Below are 20,529 nucleotides of genomic sequence, written 5' to 3'. Positions count from 1 at the left end.
TACCGTATTATTTTTCGGTATTCTTTCGCGTATTGAAAGTGAGCGAGTTTTGCTTTTCGCCCGTATTCTTTACCGTACTATTTCTCGGTATTCTTTCGCGCATTGAAAGTTAGCGAGTTTTGCTTTTCGCCCGTATTCTTTACCGTATTATTTTTCGGTATTCTTTCGCGCATTGAAAGTTAGCGAGTTTTGCTTTTCGCCCGTATTCTTTACCGTATTATTTTTCGGTATTCTTTCGCGCATTGAAAGTTAGCGAGTTTTGCTTTTCGCCCGTATTCTTTACCGTATTATTTTTCGGTATTCTTTCGCGCATTGAAAGTTAGCGAGTTTTGCTTTTCGCCCGTATTCTTTACCGTATTATTTTTCGGTATTCTTTCGCGCATTGAAAGTTAGCGAGTTTTGCTTTTCGCCCGTATTCTTTACCGTATTATTTTTCGGTATTCTTTCGCGCATTGAAAGTTAGCGAGTTTTGCTTTTCGCCCGTATTCTTTACCGTATTATTTTTCGGTATTCTTTCGCGCATTGAAAGTTAGCGAGTTTTGCTTTTCGCCCGTATTCTTTGCCGTATTATTTTTCGGTATTCTTTCGCGCATTGAAAGTTAGCGAGTTTTGCTTTTCGCCCGTATTCTTTACCGTATTATTTTTCGGTATTCTTTCGCGCATTGAAAGTTAGCGAGTTTTGCTTTTCGCCCGTATTCTTTACCGTATTATTTTTCGGTATTCTTTCGCGCATTGAAAGTTAGCGAGTTTTGCTTTTCGCCCGTATTCTTTACCGTATTATTTTTCGGTATTCTTTCGCGCATTGAAAGTTAGCGAGTTTTGCTTTTCGCCCGTATTCTTTACCGTATTATTTTTCGGTATTCTTTCGAACATTGAAAGTTAGCGAGTTTTGCTTTTCGCCCGTATTCTTTACCGTATTATTTTTCGGTATTCTTTCGCGCATTGAAAGTTAGCGAGTTTTGCTTTTCGCCCGTATTCTTTACCGTATTATTTTTCGGTATTCTTTCGCGCATTGAAAGTTAGCGAGTTTTGCTTTTCGCCCGTATTCTTTACCGTATTATTTTTCGGTATTCTTTCGCGCATTGAAAGTTAGCGAGTTTTGCTTTTCGCCCGTATTCTTTACCGTATTATTTTTCGGTATTCTTTCGAACATTGAAAGTTAGCGAGTTTTGCTTTTCGCCCGTATTCTTTACCGTATTATTTTTCGGTATTCTTTCGCGCATTGAAAGTTAGCGAGTTTTGCTTTTCGCCCGTATTCTTTACCGTATTATTTTTCGGTATTCTTTCGCGCATTGAAAGTTAGCGAGTTTTGCGTTTCGCCCGTATTCTTTACCGTATTATTTTTCGGTATTCTTTCGCGCATTGAAAGTTAGCGAGTTTTGCTTTTCGCCCGTATTCTTTACCATATTATTTTTCGGTATTCTTTCGCGCATTGAAAGTTAGCGAGTTTTGCTTTTCGCCCGTATTCTTTCGCGCATTGAAAGTTAGCGAGTTTTGCTTTTCGCCCGTATTCTTTACCGTATTATTTTTCGGTATTCTTTCGCGCATTGAAAGTTAGCGAGTTTTGCTTTTCGCCCGTATTCTTTCGCGCATTGAAAGTTAGCGAGTTTTGCTTTTCGCCCGTATTCTTTACCGTATTATTTTTCGGTATTCTTTCGCGCATTGAAAGTTAGCGAGTTTTGCTTTTCGCCCGTATTCTTTACCGTATTATTTTTCGGTATTCTTTCGCGCATTGAAAGTTAGCGAGTTTTGCTTTTCGCCCGTATTCTTTACCGTATTATTTTTCGGTATTCTTTCGCGCATTGAAAGTTAGCGAGTTTTGCTTTTCGCCCGTATTCTTTACCGTATTATTTTTCGGTATTCTTTCGCGCATTGAAAGTTAGCGAGTTTTGCTTTTCGCCCGTATTCTTTACCGTATTATTTTTCGGTATTCTTTCGCGCATTGAAAGTTAGCGAGTTTTGCTTTTCGCCCGTATTCTTTACCGTATTATTTTTCGGTTTTCTTTCGCTTATTGAAAGTGAGCGAGTTTTGCTTTTCGCCCGTATTCTTTACCGTATTATTTTTCGGTATTCTTTCGCGTATTGAAAGTGAGCGAGTTTTGCTTTTCGTCCGTATTCTTTACCGTATTATTTTTCGGTTTTCTTTCGCGTATTGAAAGTGAGCGAGTTTTGCTTTTCGCCCGTATTCTTTACCGTATTATTTTTCGGTATTCTTTCGCGTATTGAAAGTGAGCGAGTTTTGCTTTTCGTCCGTATTCTTTACCGTATTATTTTTCGGTATTCTTTCGCGCATTGAAAGTTAGCGAGTTTTGCTTTTCGCCCGTATTCTTTACCGTATTATTTTTCGGTATTCTTTCGCGCATTGAAAGTTAGCGAGTTTTGCTTTTCGCCCGTATTCTTTACCGTATTATTTTTCGGTATTCTTTCGCGCATTGAAAGTTAGCGAGTTTTGCTTTTCGCCCGTATTCTTTACCGTATTATTTTTCGGTATTCTTTCGCGCATTGAAAGTTAGCGAGTTTTGCTTTTCGCCCGTATTCTTTACCGTATTATTTTTCGGTATTCTTTCGCGCATTGAAAGTTAGCGAGTTTTGCTTTTTGCCCGTATTCTTTACCGTATTATTTTTCGGTATTCTTTCGCGCATTGAAAGTTAGCGAGTTTTGCTTTTCGCCCGTATTCTTTACCGTATTATTTTTCGGTATTCTTTCGCGTATTGAAAGTGAGCGAGTTTTGCTTTTCGCCCGTATTCTTTACCGTATTATTTTTCGGTATTCTTTCGCGTATTGAAAGTGAGCGAGTTTTGCTTTTCGTCCGTATTCTTTACCGTATTATTTTTCGGTATTCTTTCGCGCATTGAAAGTTAGCGAGTTTTGCTTTTCGCCCGTATTCTTTACCGTATTATTTTTCGGTATTCTTTCGCGTATTGAAAGTGAGCGAGTTTTGCTTTTCGTCCGTATTCTTTACCGTATTATTTTTCGGTATTCTTTCGCGCATTGAAAGTTAGCGAGTTTTGCTTTTCGCCCGTATTCTTTACCGTATTATTTTTCGGTATTCTTTCGCGCATTGAAAGTTAGCGAGTTTTGCTTTTCGCCCGTATTCTTTACCGTATTATTTTTCGGTATTCTTTCGCGCATTGAAAGTTAGCGAGTTTTGCTTTTCGCCCGTATTCTTTACCGTATTATTTTTCGGTATTCTTTCGCGCATTGAAAGTTAGCGAGTTTTGCTTTTCGCCCGTATTCTTTACCGTATTATTTTTCGGTATTCTTTCGCGCATTGAAAGTTAGCGAGTTTTGCTTTTCGCCCGTATTCTTTACCGTATTATTTTTCGGTATTCTTACGCGCATTGAAAGTTAGCGAGTTTTGCTTTTCGCCCGTATTCTTTACCGTATTATTTTTCGGTATTCTTTCGCGCATTGAAAGTTAGCGAGTTTTGCTTTTCGCCCGTATTCTTTACCGTATTATTTTTCGGTATTCTTTCGCGCATTGAAAGTTAGCGAGTTTTGCTTTTCGCCCGTATTCTTTACCGTATTATTTTTCGGTATTCTTTCGCGCATTGAAAGTTAGCGAGTTTTGCTTTTCGCCCGTATTCTTTACCGTATTATTTTTCGGTATTCTTTCGCGCATTGAAAGTTAGCGAGTTTTGCTTTTCGCCCGTATTCTTTACCGTATTATTTTTCGGTATTCTTTCGCGCATTGAAAGTTAGCGAGTTTTGCTTTTAGCCCGTATTCTTTACCGTATTATTTTTCGGTATTCTTTCGCGCATTGAAAGTTAGCGAGTTTTGCTTTTCGCCCGTATTCTTTACCGTATTATTTTTCGGTTTTCTTCCGCGTATTGAAAGTTAGCGAGTTTTGCTTTTCGCCCGTATTCTTTACCGTATTATTTTTCGGTATTCTTTCGCGCATTGAAAGTTAGTGAGTTTTGCTTTTCGCCCGTACTCTTTACCGTTTTATTTTTCTATTTTTTCCACTTTTAATAAAGAGTGGACTTATTATAAATTATAACTTCTTACTTAAATTTTATTAATGTTGAGCCCAAAAGTTGATGCGTCTAAGAGAAAATTGAATACACCTGCACTTCCCTTCTTTTCCGTTCACTGTTTTTATCCAGAGACCAATAAACCCTCTTAATATCTGCTTGCAAAATTTCGTGTGATCAAAAACGCTTATTTTTAGGCCTAATGGTGTAGAAATGATTTCAAAATAAATGTTTCCCATTTTTGGGAATTGAACGAAATGGAGAAGTGAAATAACAACTTCCATTAATTAAATAATTAAAAGAAATTAGATTGGCCAAATATGCATCTCATACAGCGCCCGAAACCGGGGGCGCTCTCAGTGTTTTTAAGAGGCGACAATGACCTTACCCTATATTTAAAAATAGTGCAGTTCTTAGGGTTGAGGGGGGGGGGCGCACTGTTGATTTGCGAATGATCAGCATTCTCCTACGCCCCGTTGGATACGGACCTGTACACCTATAACAAAATTTGAAATGCAACGGATTGTTGTCGTAATGAAAGGAATGTTTTTGTGGAGAGTGACGTCTCCATGCCTTCGCTCATTAAATCCACCATAAATGGCGCACGACAAATTTTTATATATCTATATAAAGTAGGCTTCTTTCAACTCCATTGACCAATACATTTTATGGCGACCTTTTCTCAAAAATGAAAATGGTCCTGAAAAGGACCGTTTTTTTGGTGTACTGCACACTACACCTCGTCTCATTTGACCTCACCTCACCTATAAAGGTAAGATAATCTTAATACGATGATAACACCTGATGTACTAAATTACCATCACTTACAGAAATTCACTCAAAAACGCCCCACTCCTTGAATAAAAGGAGGTACTCAACGTTGGACATCGAAATTCTATTTCTTCGGAAGCGGGTGATGGAACCCGCTACCGAGAACGTTCTTTCAACGTCGGCACTTGCCGCAGGAATACTCAACACCCTCTTAGCCAATTCTGATAGCACAGGGTACTTTTTTCGGTAAGTCTTCCAAAAAAAGAGCACTTGGCAATCCTCCGGCTGCAAGGGCTCCTCCAAATAATTAGTGATTTCACTCTTGAATGACTGCTGTTGCGTGGTGGCTGGCTGCTCTGAAGTACGGGCCGCTCAAACCCTGGACCAGAGTCCCCCTGATCTGTTAGGCTGCTCCTCCTGCTGCTGATGCTGTTCCTCGGGCATGATGCGAGCGGCAAACTCCGACAAATGACGAATCGCGTCGTTCTCTCCAAGTGACCGGAAAATGTTTGAACCATCGTCCATGGCATTCGATGCTGTAGAATTTTATCATTCATTTAGCTTCTGGGAGTGGGATAAAAATATGATTCGCTTTATCTTACCGGGAAATAATGCAGTTTTCCCTCGAGGGTCTAACAACGCCGCAACTACATATTGCGGGTCTACCACTTCCTCAAAGAAGCGCGTTTTTAATCTGCACAGCAGCTCCTCCCGAAAATCAAAAAAGTAAGGAGCATTCGCCGCCGGGATCTGATCAAAAACATCCAGAAGCGTTCCAATTACCAGATGAGCTCGCTTCTGGAAGTTGTCTGTGGCGATTTTTATGGGCCTTAGCAACCTCAGTATCTCCTTCATCTGGAAGAGATGATCTTCGCTTGGCAGGTTTTCGAGAAACGCTTCGGCCTCGATGAAGGTACTCTTCAGAGCCGCAAGCATTCCATCCTACAGTAACAGGGTAAAAAAGGAAAAAAAAGACATAGTATTAGTGAAACCCTGTCACGACATTGGTTTCAAAATGTCACTTACTTGAACGAGTCGCTCCATAGCCATAAAGATGGAATTCCACCGAGTAACGACGATGGCCTTGACGTCCAGGCCCCCGGGTGACCTCCTCCGAAACGCTTCGCTCCATTTGGAGGAGCGATGGAAGAACGTCACCCAGTCGTTGACGCGCTTGACCATCACTTCCGCTCTTACTATGGTTTTGAGGGAATTATTAACCACCAGCTGCAACGAGTGGCAAATGCAGCGGACCCGGATCCACGTGTCATGAAACATTCCGAAAATTGGGAGGTTCTCGGGCTCCGGGGATGACGTTGGAGACGCGGGCAAAGTTGAAGGAATTAACATTTGATTAAGCGTATCCCATCCTATAAACGAGGTAAAACATATATACAAGAGAAAAATTTCCTTTGGTTAGCGAGTTGGAAATCAAACTTGCCGTCGTCCAGAACGATACTGCCTTCGTCTTCGGAAAGTGATGATTCCAAATCACTATAATTGATGGAGTCCGAGCTAGTGGAGGACGTCGATGGACTTGGAGGCGAACCAAACTCCCAGGGCTCCGAAACGACGTCCAACAAATTCACCGCTTTTGTGATGTTGGACGCGTTGTCCGCGCAAACCCAGGATATCTACAAAACAGAAAATTATAATTAAATTCTCGCCACAGTAATAGAATAGTAATAGAATCTCTTACGGAAGACGGTGATAGATCAAATTCGGCTAAAATAGCCTTGAGTTTGGCCAAAATCGCAGCGCCGGTGTGCGCTCCTGGAAAATGGGCAAACGCCAGCAATAGGTTTCGAAAATTGAAGTCCTCGTCAATAAATTGAACACGTACTCCAATTACCGATTGCTGGCGTCGGCTGGACCAGATATCCAACGTTAAATGCAAGTTTCCGGGCGCCACCTTGCTTAGAATGGTCTGAAACAAATAAAAATATTACAAATGCCACAATTGAAAAAATAGTCAAAGATTATTAAATTATAATATATTAAAAAGGTATTTATAGATACCTTAATTTTCGGCTTAATTTCTTTATCAACAATTTTCACCAACTCCGCGACTACGCACCTCCGGCTAAAGACGTGCAAGTCTGTGTTGGCAAACTCTAAAACCTTTCTAAAGCCCTTCCCATCAACCGTGGTAAACGGCAAGCCGTCCACAGCCACCATGTAAACGAGTAGGCGCTTGAAAGCCTCCTGCTTAGCTTTCTTCGCGGCCGGATCTAATTTGGATTTCTTCGCCGAAGAATTAGACCCTTCCCCCAACAGGTCAATACGGTAGCATTGGTCGGGTGACTTCGTTTCCAAAGATATCTGGTGTACTAGTTCCTAATAAAAGTGGAAGTATGGATCTCAATGAAAATATTAAAAACAAGTCGGCCCAGGCCGTAATATTAGTTCCACATCAGTGTATTCGAGTAGGCAAACCAATACACCCTTAGTAGACACAGGTAGGCAATACAAAAACTGTTGAGGCTACGTGATTTCTTATCGTTTGATATATAAATTGCCATCCTAAGTTAAAGAGTGGCCACCGCCCACCCTCAGGATACCCGGGTGGGCAAACCAATACAAAAGCTGTTGAGGCCATATGATTTCCTAGCGTTTGATATATAATTTACCATCCTATGTTAAAGACTGGCCACCGCCCACCCTCATGAAATCAACTTTTTTCCCGGTAACTCTCCCTTTACGGGGGTTGATCGGAGGGGGTGGAAATTAACGGCACTGCGTGCGCGTCAAAGAGTTCTATCGAATGAGACCAACTGTTTTTTCGGTCACTCTCCCTTTAATAAGGAAGTGCCACATTTATTACTTCTGACCATACACGGTTTCGATAAGAAAGTGCCACACTTTTTTATTACTTCTGACCATACACGGTTTCGATAAGAAAGTGTCACACTTATTTATTACTTCTGACCATACACGGTTTCGATAAGAAAATGCCAGTAGAAGGAAAGTGAGGGCGAGGCTCCGATCCCAGGTTCAGGTTTAGGTTCGGGATCGAAATCTGGGATTTAAAGGATGAAATGGGGGTAAAATCGTCGAAAAGTCAATGTATTTAAGGTATATCTCGCGACGATTTGTTTTCTCATATATCAACATAATGTGTCCAGGCCAACTTGTTCATTTATCTACGCTTATCTCGAAAGACACTTGAACGTATATCTTATCACGTTTTATCGTACGGAATAAGTTGAAATGATGTAAAAATTGATAACCTAGGCGGCGCGTGCGCAGATTCCCCGGGAGGCGCGGTTAATTTGAATTTAAGAGTTTTTTGACGTCATGGAATATGGGACGCGGTTAACGTGCGCGAATTGGGGCGCGGTTAATTTGAATTTAAAACATGGATTTGAGTGTTTTGACGTCATGGAATATTCGTTGTTAAAATGACGTAGAATGGAAATATTTTTAAACTTAATTTTAATATCATTGTAGTACTTACATATGCTTGACACTTGAACCTTTCTCACGAGTATTTCAAACGAATATCTAAAGTTTAAGTATGAGAAACGTATCGTTCTCAAGTATTGTAATTGTACACGTGATTCCGTATGAGGACCGGGTAAATTCCTATATACGTAACGCGATACACTTCAAAATGCGTATACGTAGAATGGAATTAATTTTAAACTCCATTTTAATAAATAAGATATCGAAGATAAATAATTTCAGAGTATAAAAAGGGAAAACCGTATAATAGTAAGACCATATTTAGAAAGTTCACCATCTGAATTGTATTGGAAGTGACTCCGAGGAACCTTAAAATGTAAGTAGGAATACTCAGTGATAATTCTTAACTTTGTCTTAATGTATTTATTTTATAGGAATTGTTCATTTCCTGTGTCTGCTGACAAAGGGTTAATCGTTTATGCAGATGAAACCATCCACTGCGGTCTATTAGATTTAACAAAGGGTATCAAACTAACAGAAGCGGAACTGCAAGAGCTATGGACAAAGAAAGATGCCATTGAAGCTTATTTCATTAACGAAGCTGAAACTTCGTGGGTTTTCACAGGTTCTGAAACCAAACGGTTTTCGGTTCATAGATTTGCCCAACAAAAGGTTTTAGATGTTAGACAAATGTACCATGGTTATGGCGTAAACTATGGAAAACTGTTACCGACTAAAGAGGGGGTAGCTTTCGCTCAATCTTCTTGGTTGAATTTCCTCGACCAGTACGAGTCGATTCAGAAGTGTTTAAAGAAAATCAAGGAAATAAAGGAGGCGATGACTAACGTTGTAATTAAACAATTACACGAAGCTCTGAAGAAAGCGTGCAATGGCTGCCAAATTGATCATCCATCTCAACTCCAGCATGATTGTATCATGACGGATTATTCTAAGCGCGTAGATTTGCATTTTTATGAAATAATTATGTCGGTAGATTGTGAAAATATTATTGAAATGTTTACTATTCGCTGTGAATTGTCGAAAGAAATTTTAAATAATATAATGTCACTAATAATATGCAATGCTAAAAACTTGTTAAAAAACTAATAAAATTGATTGCACTAATGTTCCGATTCTCATTAACCATTATGGATTTAAGCTTACAACATCCAATGAATGGGCTTGTAGCCGGGTCCACCCAATGCGGAAAGTCATTCCTGGTGGGACGGTTGATTCAACATAAGAAGACATGCATATCCCCTCCTCCGGAGAGGATAATATGGTGTTATACCGAGTATCAGCCGAAACTATTTCAATCAATATTAGAACACACACCTTCAGTCGAGTTTCACGAAGGGTTACTCGATGTTAATATATTAAACCCGCAAATTAGGAATTTAGTTATTTTAGACGATTTGTTATGCGAGATATCTAATAATAAAGATGTAACTAATTTATTTATTCGTGGATCTCATCACAGAAACACCTCCGTACTAATTTTAATGCAAAACCTTTATTACCCCGGAAAAGAAATAAGAACTTTGAATTTAAATGCTCATTATCTATTTATTTTTAAATCACCACGAGATAAATCAACAATTTATCATCTCGCGAGACAGATATCTCCAACCAATAGCAAATACGTTATTGATGCGTTTCAACAAGCTACGTCACGGAAATTTGGGTATTTATTAGTTGACTTGAAACCTCACACCCCAGATCAGTATTTACTACGAACAGGTTTAATACCGGGTGAAGAATCGGCTGTCTTTATTCCAAAATGAAGTGTATTATAGAAGGGAATTTTTTTAGGGTTAATCGAGAGTGGATTATTAAAGAATTAGCTTACGTAGTATTAGAAACTGAAGAATCGGAAGTGTTTACTTTGAAATCTCCATACCCTTTCAAAGAGCTTTCAAACGAAGATAAAAGACAATGCAGATGGATATCTCATAACATTTGTCATCTTCGATGGAATGACGGCGAACGTCCTTACAGAACGAGACGTGACATTTGCAATCAGATAGCGGAAAAAGCTACTTCGTTTTTCACTAAAGGTTTAGAAAAAGCTGCAGTATTATCGACACTCCTCGGTGTTCCAGTAACTAACATCGAAGATATCGGCTGTCCTAAATTATCAGAACTAGAAGACGTTGAATTAAACTGCCCTTTTCATTCCGAAACTGTTCATTGCGCTTTAAGAAAGGCTAAGAAAATCTCTAAATGGATGTCTCAAAACGAGTAAAGGAAAACCTAGACTTTCTACGTTTCCTAACATCCTGTAATCTAAATCAAAGAAAGACAGCTATTAAATACGCTAGCAAGGAAGCTATATTGGCTCTCGTTGAATGTTGTATAAATGTATTGCACGGAACAATTGAACTGTCAGAACGTCATCGTAAGCGGTTAAAGAAACATAGCGCGGTTATACGAAACGTGTCGAAGAAGAACCCGATATCAAAACGACGAAAGATACTGGTACAAAAAGGTGGTTTTCTTCCATTTTTATTAGCGCCACTGCTATCTATCGTTAGCTCAGTCGCCGGAAGTGCAATAAGCCGAGCTATAAACCGATGATGGCTCGAAAAATGCTTCTAGTACCTGAAGATGTAATGGAGAGATTAAAAAACAATACACCTTCCAAAACAGAAGAAACACCTGAACTTCAAAAAGAGAAGACACTCGATGATGAAATGAAATCTATTCTAGATAATCCAGATTTAAACGAATCAGAGAAATTAGCATTATACAATCAAACTCTCCAACGACGGTTAACTTACGTACGTAAAGAGCAAATCTCTCCCGTTATTGAAAACTCTGAACGACCTAAAACTTGGTTCGCGCAAATATCTTATTCTCTACCTGCAACTTATGTTAGTGATGCGATTTCATTATACCGAGCGACTACGGAAGATCCGAGATATATTAGATGGACTAACTCAGGAGAGCTTTCTATTCGAGGACAAGTGATTGGAGGATCTAATATAATCGATCTTTTGTATGACGCTGTGAGAAAAACGCCTGGAACAGTGATTGATCCTATAGGAGTTACTGAGTTTTACGAGGGTATTCATAAGTCAAATATTTCAAAACGTTTAATTAAAAATCCTGTAAGATTGACACTGTTAACAACATTCGCTGTATTTCATACACCACCAAGTAGTTCAATGTTATCATCATCTTCACCTAGTCCTCTAAGACCTTGGATACATACTAAATAAAATATATTAACCTGATAATTTTGTTCTCATTTCATAGTATAAGCCTACAATGGAAGGTTGTACAGAAACGGTCTCTTTAGGACTTTTAGCCTATTTATCACAATCATTTTCAAAATCACCGAAAATTATCACAGCTGTATTAATTATCATAGTTATTATAATATTAGAATTATTTAATTTCCTTTTTTGGCGTTACATACCATTACATCAAAATATTACCCAATATGGAGAAAGAACTTGAGCAGATCTATACTAACCCCGCAGACCCAGGGTCATTCGCTGGAGTTCGAACGCTCTATAATTCAGCTCGACATAAAGGTTTAAAGGTTTCATTGGAAAAAGTAAAACAATTTCTAATAAAGCAGGATACATATACGCTGCATAAACCTGCTAGAAGACGATTCAAACGAAATCGAACTATTGTTTATGGAATTGACGAACAGTGGCAAGCGGACTTGGCAGATTTTCAGAAGCTGTCTAAATATAATTCAGGATCTCGCTATGTATTATGTATTATCGACATATTTAGCAAATACGCTATGGCTGTAGCGGTTAAAAATAAGAAAGGTGTAACAATTTTAGAAGCGTTACGTAACGTTTTTGAAAAAGGCCGTCAACCGAAAAGAATTCAAAGTGATCATGGAAACGAATTTGTCTGTCAAGAAGTGCAGAGTGAATTACAACGAAGGAACATTAAATTTTTCGCTACCCGATCGGAAATGAAAGCGTCCATTATTGAAAGATTCATTAGAAGTTTTAAATCTCGTTTATATCGCTATTTCACGCAGAATAACACCCTTAAATATATCGACGTTTTAGATGATATTATAAACGCTTATAACAATAGTTATCACAGATCAATTAAATGTAAACCCGCAGAAGTTACTCTAGATAACTCTGCTAAAATATGGAAAAATCTTTACGGTTCGGTAAATTTTTCTCCTCCGTTAACATACGCGTTTGAAATTGGAGATATTTGTAGAATAAGTAGAAATTTATCAATTTTCGATAAGAAATATAGCCCGAATTTTACTACAGAATTGTTTAAAATAGCTGAGAGACTACCACGTGACCCACCTGTATATAAGCTGATGGATTTAAATTCTAACCCCATTTTAGGAGTATTCTATCGAGAGGAGGTTCAGATTGTTGGTCGAGATTTAAAAGACTGTTATTTCATAATCGAAAAAGTAATAAAAAAGAGGAAAAAATCGGACGGCCGCGTAGAACTGTATGTCAAGTGGCAAGATTACGACCCTACATTTAATTCTTGGATACAAGAAGTGGATTTAAAATGAGTTTTTACGTAACGCTACCTTCAGATTCCTCGTCATTATATTACCAAGATAATAGCGTTGGTAAATTTCGAACGTATTTAGCTGAACCGTTAAGATTTGAGGAACAGTACGAAGTTGGGTTAGCGGAAATAAGCTATCCTCGGACATGGCATAACGTTCGAAAACCTAATCTATTGGTTATTAAAGACCCTCTCGAATATGATAAAATGACTGATAACCCTCTAGTTAAAGACCCTCTCGAATATGATAAAATAATTGAAGTTCCCGCGGGTTTTTATAAAACTCCGGAAGAACTATTACATGTTATGAACGTCCACAACCAAGAAGAAGAACAAGTTACATTCGCTTATTTAAATTATTCTAATCGAATTAAAGTTAAATTGCAACCGAAAATCAGAGCTGTAATTGGCCCCGATCTATCGATTTTACTAGGTTTTAAGGATAGAAGAGATAATGATTTCACCATTTTAAATTCAATGATAACCCCCTACCCAGTTGATATGAACGCTGGGTTACATTCCTTATTCGTTTATTCTGATCTGGTTGAAAATAGCGTTGTTGGGGATAGTTTAGCACCTCTATTAAGAATCATAAGCGTCGAAGAGAAAGCCGAGTCTAATGGGAAAACAACTACAAAAATATTTTCACAACCTCATTACCTACCAGTCGTGTGTAATAATATTAAGACTATAGAGATTAATATAACAGATGATTTAGGTGAGCCAATACAGTTTCATAGTGGAAAAGCTCACGTTGTATTACATTTTAAACCCCGTAAAATGTGGACTTCACTATAAACCTTTAATCATTCAGGACACACCCTCATTCTAGCTTAAGAGAGCGAACAGTTAACATCATGAGGTCTGAATATTCACCTTCAAGAACTGATTATGAAAGTTACTATTTAAACCAGGTTGGTTTCGGTGGAATACCTGTATATAGAGGTTTAGCCGTGCAAAGAGGACATGGACTAGGAAATATATTATCTTCAGCGTTTAGATTCGCGGTACCTTTACTGAAGAAAGGCGCTTCTTACTTGGGGAAAAAACTTTTAAGTACCGGAGCGAAAGTAGCGACCGATGTTGTTAGTGGAGTCCCAATTAAAACAGCGCTTAAATCGCATTCTATTAACGCTGGAAGGGAAACTTTAGCTTCAGCAGCTGATGAAGCCATGAGACTAACATCTTCAGCTACGGATCATATTAAAAGAATGACGGGTTCCGGAAATAAAAGGAAACGAACTCAGTCGAAAAGCGCCATTTCAACAGCAGGCAGGATAGCGAAAGGACGGTTCCCTAAACGTTCCGATATATTCTCATAATGTCCCTTTTACACCCACACTCAGTTGAGTGTATAAATTCCGAGCTAGATTTGTTTCAAGTACCTATGACACAATCTTCGATTATTGGTGGAGAATGGGTTGAGTATAATCCAATATCAAATATAGTTGATAACGCATCAATTACATTTTCTATCAACGGTAACTCTGAAACGTATATAGACCTTTCACAAACTTTGCTGCACGTTCGAGTTAAGGTAACTAAAGATAATGGTCAACTACCGCAACCCGCGGTTCCAGGTGTTGCGGGTGGGGCCGCCGGAACTCCAGCCGACAATATCGCCCCCGAGAATTTGTTTCTTCATTCGCTTTTTAGCGACGTCCACGTATTTCTTAATGAAAGATCAGTAACACCTTCCAGTCAAAATTACGCTTATAAAAGTATGATACAAACTTTATTAACGTTCGGAGATTCTGCGAAAAAAAGTTATTTAACGAGTTCACTTTTCTATCGGGATACGCCTGGAAAGTTCGATTCATTTTTCGATAACGATGGTTTCTCTAAACGAGCGAGTTTAGCGCAAAAAGGGGCGATTGACTTGTTAGGCGTAGTCCATACTGATTTATGTCAACAACCACGTTTTTTATTAAATATGGTTGATTTGAAATTTAAATTCGATAAAAATAGAGCAGCTTTTTGCGTTCATTCCGACGTAAAATGTAAAGTGGAGATTTTATCAGCTTCCCTTTATCTGAGGAAAGTTAAAGTGATACCGGAACTATCGCTCGCTCAAGCCAAGGCGTTACAATATGGAACCGCTAAATATCCTGTAACTCGTTCGGAGTGCACCTCATTTTCTATACCCGCTGGTCTTATGGCTAGTGTGCAAGATCATTTATTTACCGGACAAGCACCTAAGAAAGTTGTTATCGGGTTTGTGGAACAAAAAGCGTTTCTAGGAGATTTGAAAAAATCCCCGTACAACTTTCAACATTTCGATTTATCAAGCATTGGATTGTACATTGACGGTAGCAGCGTCCCTCATAAGGCGTTATCTCTAAACTTTAAGGAAAATCTATATATTCAAGCGTATTGCAATCTTTTCATTCAAACTAATCAGTGGAACGTAGATGAAGGGAATCAGATAAGTCGGGAAGATTACCCTAACGGAAATTGTTTATTCGCGTACAATTTAACCTCGGATCTTAATAACAACGCTAATCACTTGCATCTTGTAAAAAACAGTAACCTGAGATTAGAATTAAAATTTGCAAAACCGTTACCGGAGACGATTTCCATTCTAATTTACGCCGAGTTTCAAAATTTGATTGAAATTGATAAAAATCGAACCGTGATTTTCGATTACAGTAATTAATGGATTCGCTACAGATAACTAAAATACTTGAAAAAGATTTAAGTACTAAAAGTATATTTCAAGGCGTGTTCGCGGCTGACAAGCTACCTAAATACGTAAAAATATTCCCTTCTCTATTTATTGTAAATACCGATACGAGTGCTGAACCTGGAGAACACTGGGTTCTAATATATTTTTCTAAACATAAAAATTGTGAATTCATGGATTCCTTTGGAAACCCGCCAGATTATTTTAAATTTAATGACTTTATTGAACGAAACAGTAAAACTGTAACTTTTAATTCTAATCAATTACAGAGTAATTCTAGTAATACGTGTGGAGCATTCTGTATCTATTTTGCTATAAACAGGTGTAAAGGAATAGAAATGTATAACATTGTGTCTAGGTTTAAGAAAGATAAATATGTAAACGATAAAATGATTAAAGAGTTTATGTGCAAAATGTATTCAATAAAATAATTTTTTACAATTTATAGCAATAGCAGTTTTTTTTTATATATACATAAATACAAGCATTCATTATAATTTTTCAATATCTTTATGACCGTGCGCTAATGTACGAACCCCGCAGGGTAGAATGTATCTCTTATCATCATTTGGTGATAAACAAAGTTTTCTAGTATTTATAGTAAATAGTTCATGCTTGAAACTAGCTATACGCATCATCTCGGCTGACATGGTTTCTTGATTAAAAAGACAACGTTCATAGTCTTCGTGGCGGATGACGTTTCTAATAACGTTCATGGCAACGCCCTTACAAACCTTTTTATGGTTTAAAATTGACTCTAAAGATTTCCCCAATCGCAACTCCTTTTCTATCTCTTCAGCGGTCTTAGACTCCCCGTACAATTTAATAGAATAAAGCTTTGGACGAAGTCCTACAAAGCTTTGAATTAACTGCGAATTTGTCTCGTCTTTAAAATAACCGAGAGCTTTTTTATTCTGATTAGAATGAAGGAAATGCGAAGGTGGATAATCAGAGAAGTCAAAGCGGTTTTTATGAACTTCAAAGTCTTTATAAACATCATCCGTCTCAATGTTGTACGTTAAACTGTCTGTAAATATTTTATATATTAGTACTATTTAAATAAAAAATGCATATTAAATTAAATTACCAGTGTCTGTAAATAATAGTGATGCTTTGTCCCCGTACGTATTTTTTATGAATCCATAATGGAACCGATACATGAGCTCCTTGGATAAATCTAGAATGGTGAATCCGGTAAATATAGGCCGGTTAAGAACAATTTTAGCTCTCTTCTTATGAGCGCCGGCTAACTCTTCATTAAAGATGGTAAAGTGTTCAAACTGCGGGGAACTTGTAACTTTTAACATTCTTTCTGGTTTATGAATCAACTCGAAATTTATATGCTTCCGTAAATTTTCCATTGTTTTTCTAAAGAATTAAATGAAGTAAGGGAAAAAAACAGCAATAAATTATTTAAATTGATTTACCCGAAAACAGAGTTAACCATTAGTTTCCAGAAATTCTTTTCAAATGAACTCTTGGATAATTTCCTCTGTTCAGTGTTGAATCTAACATATTTTTCTAACCATTTTCCTTGAGTGAAGGTTAGAGCTCGATGAACCTTGGTTATTTTCAAACCTAATTCTACATAATATTTTAAATTGCGGTAATGTACTATGTATTTCTCTTTATTATTTAAATTAGGAAGAAGTTTTGGTAGACTTTGATTCTCCTTAATATTTAATTTTCCTAAGAGATCTTTGGAGTATGGAGATAGCATATCATGTGTAATAACTTTAGATTCCGCCGCTACTGGGAGATCGTTATGTAAGTCATGCAACTCTGGAGGATATTCAAGATCCACCTGCAAAGGAAACAATTCTTTAAAAATATAATTCAATAATTATAACACTTGTTATTTACCTCTAAAATGTATCCGTTTTCAACGTTATTGGGAATACTTAGAATATTTTCACTGAGTGTTTGCAAATCATCCTCCTGAACCCACTGGAAGTCGCCTAGCGGTAGTGGTTCACACATAACAGCACCGTACAAATTATTAGCATCTTCAATTAAGTTAAATTAAGTTAATTAATATAATAAAAATAAAAATAATAAAAATAAAAAAAAATAAAAATAAAAAAATTATTTATTTTTTTTAAAAATGTAAATTACCTAAATAGCATATATAACTGCTCTCTTTAGACGAATCATATGTGTCGGCCATATATTTGTTATTCGCTTCAGAATAACGAGTTGAGATCATTGAAACACCGCCTCGAATCCCTAAAAATTCAATGTAAATACAATAATATTTAAAATATCACAAAAGCGTTACCCTTTTCAATAAATAAGTGTTGATCTATATCAAGTATGAGATCGAGGCGAACATCGGTCATCTTCAAAGCTGCTTGCCAGGCTAAACCTGGTGCGGTGTAAGCGTGAGCGGGATCTAATTTATAATGGGTTATAGATAATGTTCTAAAATTTTCAAAAACGTCGGCTAAGAGCAACGCATCGCTTTTCACATAGAGGTCGGTGTATTCCCCTACGAAAACCGAGGTTAAGAGATTTGAAATATTTATACTATAGTAATTTTACCTAATGTTTGAATATTAAACGCTGTCCAAACATTTTGGGCGTGTAAATAATCAGATTCTAAAATATTTTGATTTTTCAATGAACTGAAAAACGCTTCTCTAGGTGGCAGCATCGTCTCGTCAAATTTCTTTTCATCGTCCATATACTCGTACGGGTAGACCCCTTTCCGCAAAAGCAGTTGAACTTTCTCACTTTCAAAATATTTCTTAACAATCTGGAATTTACTGGCTCCTTCCAAAACGAGATTAGATACTAGAGCATCGAGGCTATCACTTAAAAATCGATAAGAGTCTAAAAACCGAAATCTCCCTAAAAAACAATAAAATTAATGTTAAGGTTAAATTCATAATTAAATATATTTTACCTAGTTTCAGCGAAATATAATTTTCGCTAGTGGAAGGAATACAGTCAAGTGTCTGTTCCTTAAAATGACCAATCTCCTGACATATAAGATGTAAATCGTATCTATGAAGATTTATTATTATTAGGTTTATTTCCTGGTTAATTAACTTAATAAATTCACCTGCTAAGGTTATGAAGGAAAATAGGGATAAATTCTGGAACTTTCTTTTGAAGATTACAGACGTTATGCGCTGGCCCCCTATATTTGCCGCTGAAATGACAATGATCTCGAACAGCGGGCATATTTCCCTGATTTAGCTGCTTCTGACAAATGTAGCAATGCGTAGCAGCTTGAAACTGTTCCTCCTCCTCCGGGGTAATAATCATTGGTACATTTGTCTCAATGAGTTCCATCAACTCCTTCTCTAATTCCAGAATAGACTCCAGAAATCTTCGAGTTGCATCTTGTCCTCGATAGCAATCGGTTCGAACAGGTACACCTATAAGTATCCTATTGTAATATATCTAAAAGGGAATTTTGTCAAATAACTTACCGTTAGGTCCAACAAGCACCCACGAATACGCGCAGCTGATGTGCATGTTTACTTTGCTGGTATTTATATCGGGATCTAGATCACATCCTTGAACTCTCGGTAGGATTGCTTCAAAATCGGCGTAAAATACATACTGCACCTAATAATTTCATTTCATTAAGAGTTAAATTAAATAATTTTTATATTTACCTTTTCTGTCCACTCATATTTATCAAAATAAACCGTCTTCTTCTTAGTAGGGAAAACTGTTTTTTGAACGCCGTGAGTGGCGCATTCTTCGATATGCGCATCACGTCGCTGTTCAGCGTTGCTTCCACTGAATCGGTGAAGACACATTCTAATACAGAAAATAATTAGTATATTTCAAACTAATATATTGGAAACTAAATTACCTGCAATAATAACTTGTATTTCTGTGTTTTGTTAGATGCTGTAGCAGTTTTCCTAGGTCTCGTATAAGACAGTAATGTCTATTCCCATCGTCAATATCTTTAGTTTCGTCGGTGATGTATAGCAAATCAACCTCCCTTTCCTTACAACACTTGTTAGCGCTTACGTAAAGGGGGAATATGTCTCCCGAAAAGCCGAACACAGATATTGATAAATTATTCATTAATTCAAATTTTTTAAGTTCCGTAGCGTTTAATTTGAAAGGAAAAGATATATCACTGGTATCAAGTTCATTTTCATAAGGTGTATATTTGGAAACACTGTTAGGGTGATGAAACTTAGAAACTGGGTGAAGTTTAGCTAGAATTGACCAGAGAAAACATTTCTCATCATTTTCGTTTCTAATATTAAGAATCGCGTGACGTCGAGATAGTTTTTCAGGTAGTTCCATATACGATGACCCCCGCAACGGTTGGTAAGATGCTACATTTAATTCTACATACAGAACACGGTCAATTACCCAACCCGATCCTATCAAAAATATAATGTTTTAGTTCAAAATATAACTTAAATATAAATTTTAGTACATACCTGTCGCTTCAAAGTTTTCCGCTGCTGACTGTATTGTTTCAATACAGTCATTCAGCTGGTCTTCAATTACATCGAGCGTTAATGTTGTTTGCATAGTGCTCCGGAAATAGGGTCTCACTTCCGCACTTTGCTCTTCACCTCCCAAAGGTCTCATATAAATCGATCTTACGAGTAAGAACCACTTAATTCCACGTTTACTAGCAAGTCTTTCCATTAGAAATTTACGAAAAGCAGCTCGATAACGTCCAATAAACATAGCCGCATCAATATCATAGTCCTCGGCATTGTAACGGATAGATGCTAACGTATCATTCAAGGCCTGGACCATACTTGGGGATGCTGGTGGTGTTTCATCAAGTATTGATGAGGCAGGAACAGGTGATGGTGTTGGGTTGTCGGGTAAAGCTGATGTAGATGGTTGGATAGATTGCAGTTGAATGTCTTGAAGCAGACTAGGTGAAGGTGGACGGGTTGGTGATGGCGAACGTTGCATTGGTGACGGTGTGCGAGACAGGTCCATGGGTTCAGAAGGGCCGGGTGCGTTCAAGTCATGAGTTCGTTGATGACTCTTGAAATTTTCCAATCTAGCAACAGTCTTACCACATACTTCACAGACAAACTTATGTCTATCGCCGTGTACTTCTCTAACATGCCGATTTAAGGGGGACTTGGTAGCGAAACTTTTCGCGCACGTAGGACATGTATACTGAGCTTTAGGCATATTGAATATAGTTAACCGTGGAATGACATCCCACAAG

The 20,529-nt window shown here is 37.6% G+C and overlaps 1 protein-coding gene across 1 annotated transcript; it reads right to left on the bottom strand.

The window, feature by feature from the left end:
- Positions 1-18,185: 18,185 nt before the first annotated feature.
- On the bottom strand, positions 18,186-19,925 carry LOC149957508 (uncharacterized). Its single transcript, XM_090167068.1, has 7 exons — positions 19,772-19,925; positions 19,183-19,711; positions 18,980-19,127; positions 18,791-18,929; positions 18,418-18,736; positions 18,259-18,359; positions 18,186-18,199 (listed from the first exon to the last, which is right to left on the bottom strand). Exons 1-7 carry the CDS (start codon positions 19,923-19,925, stop codon positions 18,186-18,188), a joined length of 1,404 nt encoding a protein of 467 aa, XP_090023194.1.
- Between the last annotated feature and the right edge of the window lie 604 nt (positions 19,926-20,529).

Source organism: Leiobunum rupestre, chromosome 2, assembly GCF_980474605.1.
Source record: "Leiobunum rupestre chromosome 2, qqLeiRupe1.1.hap1, whole genome shotgun sequence".
Taxonomy (NCBI): Eukaryota; Metazoa; Arthropoda; class Arachnida; order Opiliones; family Sclerosomatidae; genus Leiobunum; species Leiobunum rupestre.
Note: the sequence above shows the minus strand (reverse complement) of the source record. Positions and strands in the feature narration are given on the sequence as shown.

What these genes read in the sequence shown, in the direction of transcription:
- LOC149957508 (XM_090167068.1), bottom strand. Translation starts at nt 19,925, where the DNA reads ATGAGACCTTTGGGAGGTGAAGAGCAAAGTGCGGAAGTGAGACCCTAT. An exon ending in AATACAAGTTATTATTGCAG is followed by an intron (nt 19,128 to 19,182) that starts GTAATTTAGTTT and finishes TTTCTGTATTAG; the next exon opens with AATGTGTCTTCACCGATTCA. An exon ending in GGTGCTTGTTGGACCTAACG is followed by an intron (nt 18,737 to 18,790) that starts GTAAGTTATTTG and finishes GGATACTTATAG; the next exon opens with GTGTACCTGTTCGAACCGAT.